The following is a 20256-nucleotide window of genomic DNA, read 5'->3' as shown; positions in this document are numbered from 1 at the left end:
GGAACAGGAGCTGTCCCACAAGAGGTAGATCATGCTACAGAGCTCTCTACATCTCTCCTTTTGCTGGTGATGGAAATGGGCTCCCCACCCCCAGCCCTGCCATGTGTGCCCTACACCTGCAAAGAGACTCCTCAGCATGGTGCCAAACACCCAGCCTGCTATTTCAGGCTGGATTCGCAGTTAGTCTGGAGCAGGGATGTACCACTTGCCTTTCCAAAATGCCCTTGTAATCCAATAGTTAAGTCTTGTTTTCCTACCTGTCTGACATCCTTTGGACTTCATCTCAAACTTGCAGGACACACCCCGGTTCTGCATCAGTGGTTTACACATGGCAGCTTTGTTTTTCCGCGGTGTGGCTGGAACCAGAGGTGGGGCGGGAGGCGGCACAGCTGGAGATGTTTGGGCTGAGGAGGCCTTTGCTGACAGCTGGGGAAATGCAGAAAGCAGGAGGTTGGCATCCACCTAAGGCCAGCACAATCTCTTCCCTACTACAGGTGCAGATGGAATGACTCCAAAGCACCTCCTGGAGCTTGACAATCCCCAGCACATGGACACTCCCATGATCAGGCTGTGATGAAGGACTGCCAAGCTGTTCCTGGCAGGCAGCAAGCCTGTGTGCTGCCTCTGCTGTGCCAGGAGTCTGGCAATGGTGGCTCCTGTCCCATGGGGTAGAGGGGAACAGTGGGACAGCAACTATACCCAGGCACAGGAAAGCACTGTGCAAAAAGGAGCTAGTGTCAACAGTGTCAAGATATTCTTCCCACTTGCAGGAGATATGTTGATGCTACCTTCCTAAGAATTCTTTTCATGTCCCACTACCCAGACATCTCAAAATGAATTGCTTGTAGAAGAATGAAATCTCCCTGAGCAATGGCAGAACTGTCCTCTCTTCGGGGACAGCCCCTTTGTCTTGCAAACTCCTACCTCCCATGGGTCTTACCATGTTAGTTTCTGCCTTCTGCGGGGAAGGGACAGCTGGTTTTGGCTCTGAAGTCTGACCTGTAAGAGAAAGCAACAACTCTTAAGTTCAAGAGCTCCTGGGCCAACATGTCCCACTGCTGGGACTGGAGGTGCAAGCAGCCAGAGAGCAGGGACAGGCTCGCCAGAAACTGCTCCTGGCCACTCCAGGAACAGGTAATGTTTCCACAATCTCTAGCCCTAACACCTCAGAAGACACTAAAACTCCAAAATCAACTTATTCCCATGTCATTTTGTGCTTCCTTACAGTCCACCCCTTCCCCATCACAGCAGGTCAGGAGAAATCCCAGCCCCTTGTAGAGAGAGGAATCCAGGGCTCTAATCCCAGCTCTGCCTATTGGCTTGCTGTACCGAGCCATGGCCCCTCCCTGTGCCTCCATATCCCTGCAACAAATATCTTGGCAAAGTGCTTCGAGATCCCTAGGAAGAAGGTGACAGAGCTAGTAGCAGCATTATGAGAAATCCCAGAAAGCAGAGAGACAGCTTTGCCCCAGCCCTAGGGATGCAGTCCATTCCCCTGAGGAAAGAAAGGATCACCTGCAGGTAAGAGGCGCATGTGGCAGACGCTGGTCTCAGATGGGGACAGGATCACCCTGCCTTGGATGGCAATTCCAGATCATGTGCTCTGCAGAAAACCTGCACCCACCTCAAAGGCTGGTGAGCTAACAGAGCACCTTCATCCCAGCCTCCAGTGATCCCTAGTTACCCATGTGGCTGGCAAAAAGAATTGCCTTCCACCAGTGGGCCATGCATGAAGGTGACCCCTGCAAGGACCGCAGCAGATCCCAGCACCCAAAGGCAGTGGCGGGTCCATTCACAACTCCTACACACAGACAAGTCCTTCAGGAAAGACCCAGATTCCTAAAGGTCCAACACAGGGACATTCACACTGTGAAGACTTCCTCTGACCCGAGGAAATGCAGGATAATTCTTGTACAATTTGAGGCCCATCAGGCTCCACTTGCTGACCTCCACAGGGGACAACAGATAAATCCCAGCTGGAGGAAGCTCCCTAGTCTGCAGCTAAGCATTCAGCCATAGGAACTGTAGCAGTCTCAGGGGTCAAGAACTCACCCTGACAACCCAAAGTGGATGGGCAGCAGGTCCAGGTAGGAAACACCAATGGCCTGAATGAGAAAAGACAAGCTATGGCATATAAGCAGAATTTCTACTGCAGCAGAATCTAATGCAAACATGATCGCCCCACTGGCCAAAGATTAAAGAGTAAAGAAAACAAGATTCTCCTGTCATGTGCTATCTGTCCAGGCTTCCAGGAGAGCTGCAGTTTGTTTTTATTCTCATTCCAACACCAACAAGGAGCTGTCAAGGTACTGCCTGCCACAACTGTGATTTCTACCCTCTCCAGCTGGACAGCCCAGTCCAGAGCCAGCTCCTCTTGGAAGCCTTTGGGCACAATTTTGAAGCAGAAGCTCCTCAATCCCACACTACATGAACTGTTCCAAGTAAGGGAACTGCTTGTATGATCAGCTACAAGAACTCTCAGGATCACCAGACTGGTAGCAGCCACTGGATCACAGGAATTTATGGTTTCAGGCAATCACTGGCTGCAAAAGAGTAAGCAAGAATAAGCAGCTCTGTCCAAGATGAGCCTGAAATCCAGGTAGTCCCTTGTAAGCTGGCAATGCAGCTGTCAAGTCCACAGGACACCATGCAGAAGCTGGTCCTCTCAAAACACCCTGCACAGCACAGCTGGGCTGGAAAGCTCTCTGTGTAAGTGAATCCTGGCTTCAGCATCCTTCCTTTATATACTCAGCAGTATGCTACAGTCCTGGGGCAAGGATGTCCACAGCTACCCCACATTTGGGGGTAGCATACTGCACCAGCAGCATCCACTAAGCACAGCAACTGCTGGGGCAGTCTGGAACTCGTGCTCAGCTGAGCACTGACAACTGATGATGAGCTTTTCCTTGGCTCCTTTTAGTCCTTACGGGTTGCACAGAGAAGCAGCTGTGGCACGGTGAAGAGTGATGCCCCACATGCCAAGCAGCAGAGTTCTGGGGGGCCTCCAGAGATGTGGTGGAGGAGGCCTGAGACTCCCATGGTTGTTGGTGGTGGTGAAGGTTCTTCTCAGTCTTGTGGTCCATGGCTTCAAGGAGACAACGGCTAAATAGTGTGGAACATGCTTCCCTCTGCAGGCAGATCTTGTCCCAAAAGCCATGTCACAGATGTCTCAAAAGAGACATGCTTTAACAGCAGAGGACAAATGGAACAGCATGGCTAGGGCTGTGGAATCACTTAGTGAGCTACAGGAACCAGCACGTCACACACCTCTTCCTCCCTTGGGCAGCAGAGCACTGTGAACCAAGCAGAATTCCCATGGGCACCCCTGTGGCAGCAGAAACCAACAGTTCCTTATCCATGTCACTCCATTGTGCTGCCACTTGAGCTGTCACCTCACACAGCCTGTTACAGAGCGTGGCTCTTGGAAGGCAGGTTGGGCTTCCCATAGCTGGGGGAACCTGCTGCTCCTGGCAGAGCAGTTGTGCTTTGTTGTGCTTTGCTGCCTAAGCAGCAACAACATCCAGAGCTTCCCCTGTCCTATGATCAGCACACGACAGTCAGGGGAGGAACCTCAAGAGTCTGGAGATGCAGGATGAGGCCTCTCATGTGAAGGTCCTTGTCTTGGTCTCCCCTCCTTGGCACACCCTAGCCAGGGTTTTACACATCATGAAATCACAGGGAGGCTAGCAAAGCCCTGAACCTCTGATGCAGGTATGTGTTGAAGTTTGATGCACTGCAGCAAGTCCCACCACAAGCTGTAAGCACTTTAACTATATCCCCCAGTTCACCAGGAGATCATGGCCTATGAAAGACCAAGCATAATGAGACTGCAGGTGTCCAAGGGCCAAGCGGTGTCTTGTCACTGTCACTAGGAGCACCTTCCATCCTGAGGGATCCCAAAGCACTTTGCAATCTTCCATAAGGAACTGGCTCGAGTTAATGATGGGAAATGGGGCAACAGGCAGCGAAAATCTCCTCTCCAGCTGGAACTTCATGGATGCAGAATGGGGTTATCTGGGCTGGCAACTCCCCCAAGCTGCGGTGAACTCTGGGTAAGTGGTAGGACTCCAATCTAACAGCGCAAGACACAGTGCCTCCAGCAGCTCAGTGCTCCCTCAAGACCGTTCTAGGTTCAGCTCTGGCTGAAGGAGAGCCCACCTACAGCATCATCAGCACCACTTCCTGCAGCACCCTTCTTTGTCCTTGAATGTTTCCCATCCAAGCACTGACCTGGCCCAATCCAGATTAGTTTATGAGATCTGAGAAGGTCACAGCTCGGAGGTGGTGTGAGGCTGCAGGTGGATTGTCATGCCAAACCACGCTGTCCCCTAACCCTGTAAATCGAGCTCTCCGCTGGCAACTTGAGGATGTTAAATCCCTGAGTATCCTCGCTAAGAGTGTGAGCTACAGGCAGCACGCTGGCACCGGCTCCTCCCGTCTGGGCCCTGTGTGTCATAGAACCATAGATGTTAGAGATGGAGAAGCCCATTAGGTCCCACTCCGTCCTTTCCCCCCCAGGGGCCAGTGCAGGATTGTTCCCTAGCGTCTCCTCCAGTCCCAGGCAGGCAGCTTCCACCCCCTGCTGTTGAGTTTTCCCTGAGTCTCTCAGACTGAGCTATGCAGGTCACCTCCCTCCCTCCTACTCACTGTTCAGCAGGCTCTCGGGCCCCTTCTGCGTGTCCAGGTTGGGCTGGTTCTGTTGATTGTAAAATCGCAGCAGACACTGCTGGTTGCAGAAGTGTTTGATTTGCCCCCGCCAGTGGATGGTTTCCAGCAGCTTCCCCTGACGCTTGCAGGCATGGCACCGAGCTGCCTAAAGCCCGCATCAGCAGGAGAGAAACAACGAGTAACTAACCACACCCCCTCCGAGTGCAACACAACTCTCCAGTGAAAGGTGCACATCGCAAGGTGCAGTGAGCTTCCCCACAGCAGTGCCCTGCCAATGCCAGCCAGGGACTCCAGCGGTGCGAACTTCTCACAGCAGCACTGGCCACGGATCCAGCACTGTGAGCTTCCTCAGTGCAGTGCTCTGTCTGGCAGGATCAGCTGGGGACTCCAGCTACATGAGCTTCCCCGTAGCAGTGTCCCGTCATTGCCAGGCAGGACTCCAGCAGTGCCAGGTTCTCCGCAGCAGTGCCAGCCAGACTCCAACAGTGCGAACTTCCTCAGTGCAATGCCCACTTATCTGGGTGCTGTGCCCACCACAGCACTTAGCACAAGCTGCCAGTACCAATACTGACCTTGAAGTACCAGAGCAAGTATTTGCTTTTGCAGTCTTCACTACAGAAGTCCCAGGTGCTGCCCTCCAGCTGCTCGGTGACCGCCCGCTGGCAGGTCTGAGAACAGTAGGTGCAGGTGATGCAGCACAGGCCCAGGTTCTTGGTGAAATCCTGTTTGTAAAGAAGCACACACCCTGCGGAGAAACAATAGGAGTGAAACCTTCCCAGGATGAACTGGGGGCCTCCCTGACCCAAACATGACCAGAATCCAGGTCTGTGGAGACAACAGAGCACACGCAACACACTGTAGGGAACAATCCAGCACTGGCCCCTGGGGCTGGGATAAGATGGGACCTCACGGGGACTTGCCATCTCTCACCTCCATGCTTCTAGGAAGAGTCTGACTCCAACCTCCTGTGTGCAGGAACCCAGCAGGCGGGCAAGGCCAGGTCAGGCCAGCCCAGACGCAAGAGCGTAGAAGTGCATGATGACAGGAGGAGCGGAGCTGCCACCTGCTGTCTCCCCAGCCCCCAGAGAGAGAAAAGCTGTGAGAAAGCCCTCCCCAAGGACACAATGAATGGTAAAGATCTTGCCCTAGGGCCTGGCTGGACAGCAAGCCATCCCCACAACAGTCCTCCCTTCACTGCATGGCAAGGCTCTTGCCCCAGGGCCTGGCTAAGACACTCTCCCCTCTGTTCCTCTCCATGCTCTCTTCTCCTCCCCCAGCGTGGGCTGGCATGGGGGGGGTCTACCTCTCCCATGTCTTCCCCAAGTACCTTCACTGCAGAAGTTCTTCTCCACTCCAGAGAAACGGATCTTCTCATGCAGCAGCTTCTCCTGCTTGCAGTGCTCACACTGAGACACCACCCCACGCAGCCTCTTGAAGTCCTCGCAGCAGTCCTTGCAGCAGAACTGATACACCTTGTCCTGCCAAAGAGACCACAGCCAGATCAGCCAGGCTGGCAGGAGGTTCCCACACTTCTCAAGGAAGCAAGAGAAAGACTATGGGGCTGAATCAAATCCCCAGCTCTCCTGGCACAGGATTTGGCAGGGATAGTCTCCTGCCCTTCTGACATCCTGCTGAACATCAGGAGTGCTGCACTCAGCACAGTCTCCAGGCACATCTCTGCAGCTAAGGCATTCAGAGGACCAGCACAGGAGGAGCTCTACTTAGAGCAGGGAGAGGATGTACCCCAGAGGTTCTCAGCAGTGTTGGCCTCCACCTCAACATCCCCCCGGGGGAAGTCCTCACCTGCCAGTCCAGGATCTCCGGCTTCCCACTGAACAGATTGTGACAGTAATGGCAGTTGAGGTGGATCCCTCCTTCTGGGCTGGTGCGCTGCAGGAGACAGAGACAGCTCATGGGGGGAGAGCACCTGGAGGGCAGCAGGCACCTGCCTCACACTGCCACCACTGCTAATTCTTGAGAGCAATTTCACATTGCTTCCACAGTGCTGGGCTCAGCTCTTCCCAGGAAGGAAAGCTTTCAAGCTGCCACGCTGCTGGATTTGAAAACTTAAATGATGAGGGCTCTGCTACCTCTTCGGAAGATTTCTCTAAAAGTTCTTGATGCACAGATGCCTGATTTCTATTTTCAAGATAATGCAACTTAAAAATTCAAGAAGTCTCTCATCCCATTTTCTGCTAGATTAAACAGCATTTGGTGTCCTGTCCACAATGCATTTAGCATTTGGTGTCTTATCCACAAGGCTGTATTTATTAACAAAATCATTCCTGGTTTTCTTTCTGATAACCTCAGATAAGACACTCTGCAAGTGCCTCAGTACAAGTGTTTTCCAAGCCCAAATTTAATTTTTTGTTTTTTCTCAGAATACTTCTAACTTTTCTTCAGCATTGAAAATGAAGTGGACATTGGAGAACATCCTTGTTATATGTGCATCATTCTAGGCAGCCCTTCTGCTCCCTGGCCCTCAAATGTTAACTCTATGTTCATCTGCTTGTACTTGCAATAAATTAATCCTTCTCTGTGTGGCTGTAAACTGAGATGCTCATATTGAATAGTTTATCTACTGTAATTCCATGGCCTTTTCAAAACCCTTACTTTCCCAGGATCTTGGACTGAAACTGTGTTTAAGCACACATTAGGAGGAACCAGCCTTGTCAATTAATCCAATTGCTTTGTTTTCTGTGACTACCCTGAATGCAGCATTGGCTAACACTTCATCAGTTTTTGTTTCATCTGCTAAATTTCATCATGTTTATTTTGACTTTATTGCCAAATGACTGATGAAGTTGTTGAAGTCCTTAGGTTTAACACTGATCCTCAAGAAGCCATCTTGAAACATTTTCTTCAGTGTTTTTTCTTTGTCAAGTGTGTTCTGAGATGTGCCAGCAAGACAGTTCCTAATCCAGGAGATGCATGGGTTTACTCATATATTTACAATGCTGATTTTATATGGTAATAATTCAAGTTAGGTGAATTAATGAAGTCCCAGTTGGGAAAAGGAAAAAAGTTCCAACCATTTCTAAAATGGGTAGAAAGGAAGACTGTGGAAACAACTGTACTGTGGAGTGCCTGCAAAAATCATGGAACAGATCCTTCCAGAAGCTGTCCTGAGGCACATGGAGGACAGGAAGTACCATCACAGCCAGCAGAGTTGCACCAAGGGCAAGTCCTGCCTGACCAACCTACTTGTCTTCCTCAATGGAGAGACTACATCAGTGAAGAAGCAAAGAGCTGTGGGTGTTATCTCTCCAGAGATTCTGTAAAGGCACAGTTCCCTACAACACCCTTCTCTCTAAATTGGAGAAGGATGATTTGATGGCTGGTGTTTGGTGGATGAGGAATTTGGTTGGATGGTTGCATCCAGAAGGTAGTGGCCAAAGGTTCAATGTCCAGATGAAGATCAGTGACAAGTGGTGAATCTCAGGGCCTTTACTAGGAGCAGGAGTTCCATGTCTTCATCAAGGACACAGTAGATTGAGAGCACCCTCAGCAAGTTTGCAGAGGACACCAGCTGAGTTGTTCAGTTGAAATGCCTGAGGGACAGAGTGACATCCACAGGGACCTGGACAAGCTTGAGCAGTTGTCCATGAGAATCCCATGAGGTTCAACAAGGCCAAGTACAAGGTGCTGCACCTGGGGCAGGGCAATCCCACTATTGATCCAGGATCAGGGATGAACAAATGGAGAGCAGCCCTGCAGAGAATGACTTGGGGATGTGGGGGAAGAGAGGCTGAACATGACCCAGCCATGTGCACTCACAGCCCAGAGAGCCAAGTGTGTCCTGGGCTGCAGCAAAAGCCCTGTGGGCAGCAGAGGAGGGAGGGGATTCTGCCCCTCTGCTCCACTCTGGTCAGACCCAGCTGCAGTGCTGCCTCCAGCTCTGGGGTCCCCAGCACAGGAAGGACATGGACCTGTTGGAGCAAGTCCAGAGGAGGCCATGAAAACGACCAGAAGGTTGGAACAGTTCTCCTGTCAAGAAGGGCTGACAGAGGGGATTATTCAGCTTGGAGAAGGCTCTGGGGAGACCTTATTGTGGCCTTTCAATACTTAAAAGGGGCTTATAAGCAAGATGGGGACACACATTTTTAGCAGAGCCTGCTGCAATAGGACAAGGGGTAATTGTTTTAATCTAAAAGAGAGCATATTGAGATTAACTATAAAGAAGTTTTTTTTACAATGAGGATGGTGAAACACTGGCATAGGTAGGTACCCTAACCCTGGAAATATTCAAGGTCAGATTGGACAGAGCTCTGAGCAACCTGATCTAGTTGAAAATATCCCTGCTCACTGCAGAGGAGATTGGCCTAGATGACTTCTAAAGGTCCCTTTCAAACCAAACTGTTCTATGATTCCAGTCTTATGAAGTCTACAATGCTAAAAGCTCTATAGCTACACTATTCATACTATTTGTGACCCCAGTGAAGGATTACATCAAGGATTCATTAAAAAAACCCAAATAAACAAACAGAAACAAAAATAAACCCACCAAAAACCCCAACCAACCAAATGCCTCCCTCCCCCCAAAAAAACCTAACAAACCTGAAACAAACTAAATCTCAGAATTAAATGCTGCAACTGCCAGTAACTAACTCTTACCTCCAGATTCTCTATGTTTTTTCAGTTGCCAAAGACTGGTCCTGGCATTAGTTTCTCATGTCTTCCTGGCTGTTAGTTTGTTCTTTGACAACTGCACAAAACTAATATTCTTGAAGTTGCCTATGAATACCACAGACATCTCATATATGCTCAAACTTAACATCAGAAGATTTAAAAATCACCAGTCAAGCCTTTGAGGATTATTAAACAAGATGTATCCAAGGCCTGCTAGTTGTAAATTTTTAGACAACACATCCTGGAAGACTTATTTATCTCAGTGACACCTGGCTGAGAGGGCAGCTCTGCCCCTTTCCACTCAGCTATCAGGTGTGCACTTGTGCTTTGCTGGCTTACTTGTGCATTTGCTTGTGCTCTCGTATGGCCACTCTATCTCAAACCACTCATGCAGCACAGCTCTGCACAGCCCTCCTGCTGGGCATAACCACAGACAGGAGTGAATTACAGTCCACCTTATCCCAGTGGAGGATGGGGGAGATAGGGCCAAGACTGGGATTTGAGCAATTACAGTCACTGCAACTCCTGTGCTACAGAAGAGACTTTCTTAGGAATGCTCCCTGAGGAGCCCCTGCTTAGTGTGAAAGGAGGCATGAGCTTCACAGCCCAGCCCAGCATAAAAGATATTTCAGTACCTGGAATTTGGTCCAGCAGCTGGGGCTGCAGAACTGGTACACAACCCGGTCTGTCTTGTTGTAATAGCAGGGTTCAGATAAACTCTTTCTGCAGAAGCTGCAGGGTCTAGGGGGACCTGATGAAACAGATAGGAATTGGTGAGAGCAGCAGCACAGGATGTGGGACTGGATTCTGAGAATGGCATACAAACTACTCATTCATCCTCAGTCTGTCAAGCTATTATCTAAAAGCAAGGGACAAGAACACCAGAACACTAAGAGCACCAGATTCTGCTAGGACAGAAATGTTAAACAGATGGAGAGCAGAGAGGTTCAAGGAAGTGACCCTGGCTCTATAGGAATTTGGACAAAACAGGCTGCAATACTTGTCCCATTTCTGGACATCCCAGTACCCCATGTAATAGAAAGGGCAATGCCAGCACAATCCAGCACTACAACTGCTCCCTGCATTCTCAAGAACAGCAATGTACACTACCCTCTGTATTAAGATGTCTACATACTGCAAGGGCTCCTCCCTCTGTAATTCCACTTGTCTCACTGGATTCTTCCCCCCAGGCTTTTACCTTCTTTTCAGTCCCATCCACAAGCAATAAACAATACTAAGGAAGGAATTAAGAGTGGAGAGGTGATGATTCCCTCTACACAGGTGCTTACCAACTAAGCCTGACTGCTTCACTTTGTGGGAGGTAGTGCAGCAAATGGAGCAGAACAGGCCCATCTTGCCACTGCGATCCACGTTGGGCAGCATGTCAAAGTTCTTGCACAGTGTCTTGCACCACATGCAGGGGTAGACCCGAGTGTTCTTCTGCAAACACAGAGCAGAAGAGAGCTTCCAGGAGACCATCACAGCTGGCAATGTCCAGCTACCACATCCCACCCCACTGCTGCATCCACTACAGGACGGCTCTCTTGCACTGACCACCTGATGCCAGGTACAGCTTACAGTCTGCAGATTCAGGTGGTGGTAGCAAAAAAAGGTGCCTTTGGCACTTCAACTCCTTATTTCAAGGGTAGCCTGGCAGGAATAGAGTCTGGCAATCCCTTCCAAGACAATTAAATGAAGACTGCTCAGGTGACAGAGGAAGATGTCCAGCCCAGCTTTAGGGAGACATCCAGAAGCCAGTCCATGCTAACTGCATATACCAGTGTCACTCTGCCATCAGCTCACTGACTTTCTGACCCATGCTTAGGTCCATGGTGGGCCCCATGCAGATTAAATCAATTCTGTTTGCCTGCTTCAGACTTCCTCACAGAAATCTTTAAACTGCTTTGTCAGCAATAAAAGAGCAAGGAGATTCGAGTCACCTGCTATTTAATAAAATGCCCTGTGCCACACCAAGCAAAGTTGCTTTGTGCTCACAGAGAACCTCCCCATCCCAGGCAGCTGCCCCCACACACCTTCTTGTAACTGTTGAGACACGCAGAGTTGCAAAACCGTTTTTGCTGGCCTTCATGGAAGAGGTATTCCAGGGGCAAGCCCTTGTTGTAGATATAAAGTCCACAGTTGTCACAGCAGTTCGTTTTCAGCCCCTTGGTGGCGCGGAACTTGGTGAAGCAGGCATCACTGCAGATGCGGTGAACCACGTTCCCATTGCTGACCTCGTGCTGGATCTGCAGAGACATCACTGCTGTCACTCCCCAAACCACCATGTGCCTCCTTCCAATGCAGCTGCACCACTACAAGCACAGCCCTGGGGATAACAGGCACTGAAACTTTGGGAAGTGCCATACTGGAAGCTGGTGTGGACTCGGAGTGGCTTCCCTTGCCAAAAGTCAGAGGAGCAGCTGGGAGAGCAGAGTGGCAGGAAGCAGTGAGCCTCAGGGCAAGGAAAAGCTTAGGAGTGAGCTCAAGCCAGCTCAGGGGCTGGCTAACTCAGGCCTCACACCTGGCAAATATATGGTCTTGACCAAGACTAAGTGCTGCAGATCCTAAGCACTTCATCCAGGACATGGGAAGGACAAGGGATTTGTTTACCTCGCCAGGTTTGTGGCAAACACTGCAGCGGCTGGTGTCCGAGGCATCTGCAGACTGAGGTGCTGGTCTGTGCTGCTGGGCCTCGTAGAGGGAAAGGCAGACAGAGGTGCAGAACTCATGGAAAGAGCCACCTGAACCAATCTGGGCAACCACAGAGTCCTTGGTGTTCCAGATCTCCCTGGGGATCAGGAGGGGATGTGTTAGTGCAGGGACATGTGTGTCCTGTCACAAAGGGATAGGATGGCTCACTGCAATGCACAGGACTTTCTGGTGTCCCAAAAAGTTGGCAAGAATTGTCTCACAGCAGCTTCTGTCCTGGCCCAGGGGAGTGGTGTCTGAAGACAGAGCATGCAGGAGGTTGTTTTGAGTGGAGACTGGAATATGGGGCACTAAGGCTGGGGACAGGCAAGGAAAGCAAGAATGTGAAGGGGGTGTAGGGAACATGGGATAGGCAGTGTGTAAAAGAAGACATGGGGCAACAGCTGGCAGTGGGCAGGACTGACATGGGTGAACAAGGGCCATAGGAAGGGGACTGGCAGGAGAGCTGTGGAGCAGGTGAGCGGGGTCACAAGCATGGGAGCACTGAGGAAAGGGGAATGAACACACACTTTTTGCAGAAGGTGCATATCTTCTTGCCAGGCGGTTTTTTTGAGAAGGTGGTGAGGCAGGAGCTGGAGCAGAAGAGCTGAGGAAGCCCTTTTCGCTGGTAGGCAGTCTGGCCCTTCTGCAGCGGGGTCCGGCAGTTGGCACACGTCATCTTGGTGAAGCTGGAGCGGGCGGCTCGCTGCGCCATCTGCGCGCGCAGTGACATCCGCGTGGAGCGCCGCGTACGGAAAGGAACGAAATCCTCGTCATTGGGATCATCCACCATCGCATCAGAGTCTTCGTCAGAGACTGGAACTGCAAAGCAGCAGAGGAAGATCAGAAACCCCTCGTTAGGAAGTGAGAAACTCTGCCGTGAGACACATGCTGGGATTTTCTGAGTCACCTTTCTAGAGTCCCTCTACATACTTTATTCCTGTCTGGGTGGAATGATAAAGGGACCCTTAAAAGAAATTCTGTTGTAACTAAAAATGAATCAAGAGGTGTTTAAACAAACCAGGCTTAAATACAATTCCTGTCTAGGAAGTCATGATATGCCAAGGTTGAACAGAAGCCCAAAGAGTGAACTTCTACCTTCAACCTGAAAGGGAACGTGCTGATTACCAGATTCTAGCACAGGCAGGCAATAAAGAAGCAACACACAAATACTAGGTAATGGCAGGGTGACATTCAATATATCAAAGAACAGCCACTTCATGTACTTCTCCAGAAAAATCTCCAAGATACAACCTTCCTTCAGACAGCCTGCTCTCACAGAGAGAAAGGAAGAAGTTCCTGGGTGAGTAGATCGAAGATGGATTTCCTGGGAACACCCCCAAATTTCATCCTGTTACTTAGTGCTTGGTGCCCATACACCACTGTAAAAATACTACAACACTCCCTGTTTTGACCTGAATGCCCTGAGCAAGCAAGGCAAGTACCCCAGGATGAAGACCGCACAGAAGTTCCAGAGTTCCCACTGTACTCACACCATGAACTACCTGCCCACAATGGATCTGGGCCACTCTCCCTGGCTGAAAACAGGGATTGGCCAACCCTGGTTACTCACTGCTCTCAGAGGAGTTCACAGTTTCAGGCCTGGCAGTTTCTGATCTTCTGGGTCGTTCGCTTCTTTTCTGCTCCTAGAAGACATTCCAAAAATAGTTAGGCTAACAATCAGCTAGGACAACCATAAATAAATATACCAGATTATGGTGAAGTTCCAACTTCTGGGATTTGGCTTCCCAAAACCTAGGCTGAAAATGGATAAAACTCCATGGATACCTGATCAGAGCTAGCAAGACAGAGGAGAGGGGGAAGCAGGTTTATGAGAGTTAACAGCTGAGGGTAGCAGGGATACACGGAAGCCACATTACAGCATAGTGGCAGTGCACAGGAGTCACGCAAACTCCTTTCCAGAGGGCTGACAAGACAGCCAGTGTCTCTCACAGAGTCTGACAACAGCCAGCCTCGCTCTATGCTCCTGTACCATACATACTTGACTGCATGCTCCTTACCTTCTCAGCCGGCAGCTCGCTTCTTTTCCCAGACAGGCTTTCTCCTGGAACAGAAGCATAGAAGAAGCTTGCATCTAACATCTTGCTTTTCTCCATCAGAAGAGCACAGGTGTTCTCCAAACCCAGCCACCCTTTGGGTCAGTCAGCACATGAAGCCTCAGCCTGTCCTGGCTATCAAATACAGTTCTGGTGGTGGAAGGCTCCTAAACCCACCACCTGCAGTTGCAGATCCAAACACACAGCTTGGGAGGAGCCCTGTAATGGGGAGACCTCCCTATATGGGGGAGGCAGGCTGGTTGGGCAGCTGCCTCCAACTGCTTCTGACCAAGACTGAGCATCTCCTGGGGATGGCCAGCCTGGGCAGAGGAACTTTGCCTATTGGAAACACCGGCTGGTGACCCTCAGTTCCAGCAAAGACTCCAGCAATGAAGAGCATGAGCTAAGCTGATGTGCAGCCACAGCTTTACTGGGGAAGGTCCTTGCTTCCACAAGCATCAAAAATCAGCTAAAGCCAAGAAAGCCAGAGCAAGAGCTTGTGCACACCAGAACATCATTCCCTTTACACAAGAGGCTTTGCCCAAATCTAGACCATCAGAAGAGCTGGCTATTTCCATAGCAGGGGATGAGCTGGAATGCAGAGTAGATTCCAATTTCAGCAGTGTGTAGCTGGATGACCTCCTGAGCAAAAGGAAGCCAGGTTCTGCTGAGACAACAACTTACCTGTTGATGGTAGGGCTTCCTGTGCTTTGAGCACATTGTTTTCTTTAAGTGAGTTCTTCCTATTATCATCCCCTTCCTCTGTCTGCTTTTCCTCCACAGGCTCAGAGGGCAAAGCTGAAGTTCTGTTATCTGGGCTCAGTTGCCCCTCTGCCTCCCGTGCCAGCCCTTCCCTCTGCACAGGTGAGCTCTTCCTTGGTGCTTTCAACTTCATCTTCTTTGTTTGTTTAAGACTGAGTTGGGGTGGGGGCACTGTGGGACTCGAGGACTGTGCTGTGGTTTCTTCCCTGGCTGGGGCACTGCTGAGGTCCCTGGAGTCAGGGATAGTTTGTTGGGGTGATTCAGGGGGATTGTCAACAGACATTGTGGGAATAGCAACAGCATCATCTTCCTTTACATCCCCAGAACGATTTTTTGGTGCATCCTCTCCTTCTTTCTCTGTTTCTGGATCAACAGCTTCTCTAGACAGGGCAGAGGAGTCTGCAGGTCTACCCTCCACATCCTGGGAAGGCTGTGCCTTACACAGCCCATCCAGATCCTCTGGTTTATCCAGTTCCACCAAGTCAGAAGTTTTACCCAAATCATCTAAGACACCAGGTTTCTCCGGCATATTCAAGATACCAGGTTTATCTAGAACACAGTCATTTGATTTATTTAGCTCAGACACGCTGTCTGCTTTCACTACAAGGCCCAAGTCCTCATCTGCAGTCATCTGCTTGGATTGATCCCAGCCAGGGGGCTGAAGAACTGAAACTTCCTGGGTAGAAGCTGTCTGGGAGCCCAGGAGATCTTCACCAAACTCCATGTCAGCGGGGAGATCACCAATGAGTGGTTTGTCAGGCAAGGACAGGGGGTCCAAAGATCCTGCAAATTCACTGGAATCCATTTAGAAGATGGCAACTGGAAATAAGAGAGAGACTTGCAAGTTAATGAAAAGCAGTCTAACATAGGACATGAACTGTCCACTCTTCTGAACACTGCTGGATTAAAACACGGCCCAGGAATGCTGCCAGGCTATACCAGGATACCAGACATCAGCAAGTGAATCACCTCTACTTGTGAGGGTACAAAGGTCAGCAGCAGGATGCAGTAATTTGGTATAATAGACCTTTGGAAACTCTACAGCCCTCACACACCTCACCACAGCACAGCAAAGAAACTTGCTTATGCTAAATGACACATTAGGGGTATCAGAAACACCAATTCAGGAGGCTCCACACCATTGTTCTGCAGCAATATCCCCAGCCCTGCCTTCTTCTCTATCCAAATAATCTGGTCTGTCCTTTCTCCTGATCTGTTCTTATGGAGCTAACACACTTTTAATTTTTAAAATACCTTTTTTCCTCTTAAACACAGAGGTAGAAATAACTCCTTTCAAGCCCTGAAGTGTGAGTCTTAACAAGATACAGGATGACAACAAGCCTTAATCTTGCCAGACAACAGATATAAACAATATTACAGTATAACTACGCCTACTGCATAGCCCCAAAACCATGTAGGCTAATATTCAGGCACGGAATAATTGGAAAACCTTAAGTTAGAACTAGGAGGAGTTCTGGAGAGTGGCAAGAAGAAAGGTGGTAAAGCTCTGATGTTAAAAGCAGTCATAAGAAGAAAAAGTAGCAAGATAGACATGAGCATGCAATGCAGAGTGAGGAGAAAAGACCAGTGTGACTTTGCAGGGCACAAACAGTGCACCTGAAGAGGAAGGTGTGATGCAGACTGCCAGCCTCAGAGGGAAAGTTAACAGCCCAGATCCTCATGGTTGACATTACCGTAAGACAGAAAGGTCAAGACTTTGAGATGAGGCAAGGAATATAGTCTAAAACTGAATTATACCCCTGCAAGGAGATAATGGTTGACAAACCCAAAGAGGGGAAGGGAGAAGGAGCTGGAGTCTGCAAGTGGTAAGACAGTGTAAGACCTACCTGAAATAACATCATATTCCCAAACAGGCTTTAAGTGGACACTACAAAAAAGGCACTAGAATCAAATGATGTGGCAACAATCTATCCCTCCCCATCAGGCTAATTCAAATTCTAAATTTAGCACTGTTCTAAGGTCTGAATGAGAAGACAGTACTCTTGTTTATTTAGGCTTACAGTGGGCATAACTCATCTATATCAATGAAGGAGGAATGATATATGAGCCTGATATAATTTCACTGATGATGGCTGTTTTAACTCTTTATTTGCATCCTTCCTTCTGAAAGGACAACCAAGTTCTCACTCACAAACGGTTTGCTCAGAACTAAACAGAACATACCTGGTCAGAGAAGGTACCCAACTTCTGAAACTTATACGAGCAGGAATTTAAGGAAATCATACCAAACAACTGGATTTCAAAGCCACTGCCTCCCTATTTTATCTAAATACAAAATAATGTTTTATGTTTCCTGGTGGCAGATAAAGCACTGTTCTCACAATCACAAACAGAAACTAAAGCAAATGTAATCTTTAGAAATGCTTAGCAAGTTTCACCCATAAAGATTTTAGTTCACTTTTAGTTACAAGATGAGGCAAAATTTTTAGAATAAGCCAATTCCAGAGAAACACAGGATCTAATAGATGTTTTGGGTTGGCTGACAGAAATAAGAACAAAGTGAAATAGAAACAAAGACTTCTGAAAGAAAGGTCCTAAGGATTTGAAGCAGGTGAGAATCCTCTCAAGATGATAAACATGTTTTTTTTCTGCTGCTCGGAATAGGAACAGTATCTCCTTCTCAAAGATCCCCCACCCAGTTCCACAGACAGACAAGAGACCCTACAATAATAAACAAAAACACCTCAAGACATCCAGATGAAGAAGGAAAATTTATTTATAGGTATACTTAACAGATCTAACATACCATTCAGAATCACTTCAGACTTTGCACAAGTTTGCAATGAACCACTAAGGTGATGCTTCTAAAGGATTTCCCACTTTCAGCTGGCCTAGTCTTTGCTTGGTAGAAATAGGAAACATTTGGAGCATAAGAAATCCATTTGGGCATTCCCTCCCAGAGCATAATGCAAGCAACAATCCATGGAACTCATGTGCCTGACAAGTGGACCACAGGCATCTGGTTTACATGGCTTTCAAACTTTGGGTGACGCAATGCAAGACAAAACTCTGACTAAATGGCAACATCCTGGACCAACAGAAAAGTCTGAAAGAACAAAATTTCCCCAGAATAAGGCAACTCCAAACTACTGAGACATGGCTGGAACAGACCTTTCTGCAGAGGCAAGGCTGCAGTAAGAGCACTCACTCGCTCACTCTGTTTGGAAGCACAGCCCCCTGTGCTCGAGGTCCTGTCCCCTCTCATCAGCTCTGTCTGAATCCTCCCAGCAGAACAGCTCTCACGTTCTGGAAAAGGAAACAAAACTTCTTCTTAGATTGCGCAAAGCTAAGGACTGCTGCAGTCCAATGAAAGGACCATGTTCTCGAATATCCTGCTCCTATTTACACCAAGAATGGATACCTGGGGAGAGTGAATAAGAAACACAACTAACAGGATGTTCCTCTTCAGCACATCCTCCAATCAAGGGCTCAGCTGCTGAAGAACCACTTGGCTTGAACTGCACTGCCAGTGTCCCTGTTAAGAGTCTGTACCATGCAAATCCTTTGTGAATCTGCCTAATCCGACTTTGAACCAATTTATACTTTGGACCTCCTAAAATTCCAGTGGTTTTAAGTCCTGCAGCTTAACATTTAGTTTTTAGAAGTATTTTCCTTTTATTTATTTTCAACCTGCTGCAGCAGAACTCCAAGGTGATACAAGGCAGAAGAATGCCAACTCTTAATATATTTAAAAGAATCTGCAGAAGCTGATGGAGTTAAGAGTTGAGGCTGGACCCAAGGTGATGCTGACAAACAGTCTGAGTGGGAAAGCACGGAATGTCCCTGACAATGAATTCTTTATACTGGCTTTCAAATACCAGCTGATAAGGATGAGGAAGGCGGCTCTCAAAACAGGAAAGAATGGTATTTTCCAGTTCTGTGGGTTGCTCTGAAAACAAACGCAACCTGAAGAAATTAGAGCTGCTCTGCTGCAGCAAGGTAAGAAGCTGTCTGCCCTAGGCAGTCAGATTTGTCTGGGCCTTCTGTTGAGCTCCAGAGTTAGTCAAGCTGCAAACAGAACATGCACTTTGTCTCTGGTAAAGTCTTTTCTCACTTTCTACAACAGAAACGGAATAGCTTATTGTTTCTGGCAGGTGCTGAAATGATCTACCTCAAGTCATCACCTCTCTTATCTCAGGACCAGCTAACGCACAGCTCAGTCACCACAGTTTTGGTCACTGGTCTGCTCAAAATCTTCCTCTTTTCCATGGCAGCAAGTAGAGTACAGTGCAACATGACTTGGCCAAACCAAGAGGAGGCAGTGTGCTGAAATCCTGCAGTTAGCAGCATACGTAACTGCTCTATTTGGGAACTTACTCCTTACTTAGGAGTAAGTACTCCCTGGAGTATTCAGTAAGAGATATATATTCTTGGGAAGAACAAGTTGAAGGAGCCAAGTCTCTTGCACGTTGGTCTGCAGCAGAATGCTCCTCAGATAGCAAGTAAGCACTTCCAAAGAAGTGATGCGACAGTTGAGGGTCCCCTCCGCAGGTATGCAGGACTGGCACAGAACAAAACACTGATTGCCAAACCCAGTACCTGTGACTACCAGACCTGCCCAGCTCTTTCTGCCAAAGAGGGGCACGTGGGATCTTCTCTCAGATCTGGAAGCTCAAACTGCAACATCTCTGCCAGGCCACTTAAGCACATCCAAGTAACTACCTGGGACATTATCCAGCTTATTAAAGATATCAGTGGTGCTGTAACTCAGGTAACCATTAGCAGGGGAATATGTGGCCTACCTACAGAAATGAGGATCTACCATCAAACATTTAATTAAAAACAGACAGCAAGAAAAATGCTGTTGTTACTCCCTTCCGATGAAGGGAACATCTCAGAAGTCTTACAGCCCACAAAAAGTCCCACAGCCATGCAGTTACTGCTTTCCTCTAGCAAAGGAACAGCAGCTGCTTGGGTATCTGTCCTGGATTTTGTTCATGGATGGGTATTCAGATTTCCAATACTTTTGAAGGCTGAAGGATTATCTTTTTCACTATTAGAGATCATTTGAAATATGAAAATAATTAAGTAGTAACTACAAAAGACACTTAAATCAACATTTCAGCCACCTCTCATCTACAAGGTCTGTAAGACATAAGCAGAGCTCTGGAGGAAGCTTCTAATTTTTTGTGCCAAATTTTTAAACAAACAGTAACACTTCACCTAGTATTTCTCAACAAAAACAGTGTCAATATATAGTCTGATCAATAAAACATTAAGAAAATAGTATCATGTCCTACCAGCATGGTTTTAGTCAACATATCCTACATTAACAATATCATACTTTGAGCAGAAGCCAACTTCTCTGCTGTGACTTATCTGAGTTTATCCGGACAGCTGATAGCATTCTACATTCAAGCACTGCAAACCTTTATTATGTATTGGCTAACTCACTTCAACAGAAATTAATTTACAAAGAATCACCAGTAAA

The 20256-nt window shown here is 48.4% G+C and overlaps 1 protein-coding gene across 7 annotated transcripts in view; it reads right to left on the bottom strand.

Annotated features, from left to right (window-relative positions):
* ZMYM3 (zinc finger MYM-type containing 3) overlaps nucleotides 1–20256 on the bottom strand; it is a 32446-nt gene that overhangs the window by 6863 nt on the left and 5327 nt on the right. For 3 of the 7 annotated variants that reach the window (XM_056491663.1, XM_056491661.1, XM_056491662.1), the window contains exons 2-15: nucleotides 14727–15623; nucleotides 14007–14050; nucleotides 13559–13631; nucleotides 12516–12807; nucleotides 11908–12085; nucleotides 11331–11543; nucleotides 10587–10737; nucleotides 9933–10048; nucleotides 6472–6558; nucleotides 5996–6146; nucleotides 5241–5413; nucleotides 4648–4813; nucleotides 941–999; nucleotides 258–426 (exon numbers count right to left, since the gene is read on the bottom strand). In XM_056491663.1, the coding sequence (XP_056347638.1) occupies nucleotides 258–426; nucleotides 941–999; nucleotides 4648–4813; nucleotides 5241–5413; nucleotides 5996–6146; nucleotides 6472–6558; nucleotides 9933–10048; nucleotides 10587–10737; nucleotides 11331–11543; nucleotides 11908–12085; nucleotides 12516–12807; nucleotides 13559–13631; nucleotides 14007–14050; nucleotides 14727–15609 (2755 nt within the window). In that variant the 5' untranslated portion in view covers nucleotides 15610–15623. Of the gene's footprint in view, nucleotides 1–257; nucleotides 427–940; nucleotides 1000–4647; nucleotides 4814–5240; nucleotides 5414–5995; nucleotides 6147–6471; nucleotides 6559–9932; nucleotides 10049–10586; nucleotides 10738–11330; nucleotides 11544–11907; nucleotides 12086–12515; nucleotides 12808–13558; nucleotides 13632–14006; nucleotides 14051–14726; nucleotides 15624–17973; nucleotides 18072–20256 lie in introns of all 7 variants that reach the window. The other 4 variants (XM_056491658.1, XM_056491659.1, XM_056491665.1 and 1 more) reach the window with 3 other exon arrangements.

Source organism: Oenanthe melanoleuca, chromosome 4A (assembly GCF_029582105.1).
Source record: "Oenanthe melanoleuca isolate GR-GAL-2019-014 chromosome 4A, OMel1.0, whole genome shotgun sequence".
Classification (NCBI taxonomy): Eukaryota; Metazoa; Chordata; class Aves; order Passeriformes; family Muscicapidae; genus Oenanthe; species Oenanthe melanoleuca.
Note: the sequence above shows the minus strand (reverse complement) of the source record. Positions and strands in the feature narration are given on the sequence as shown.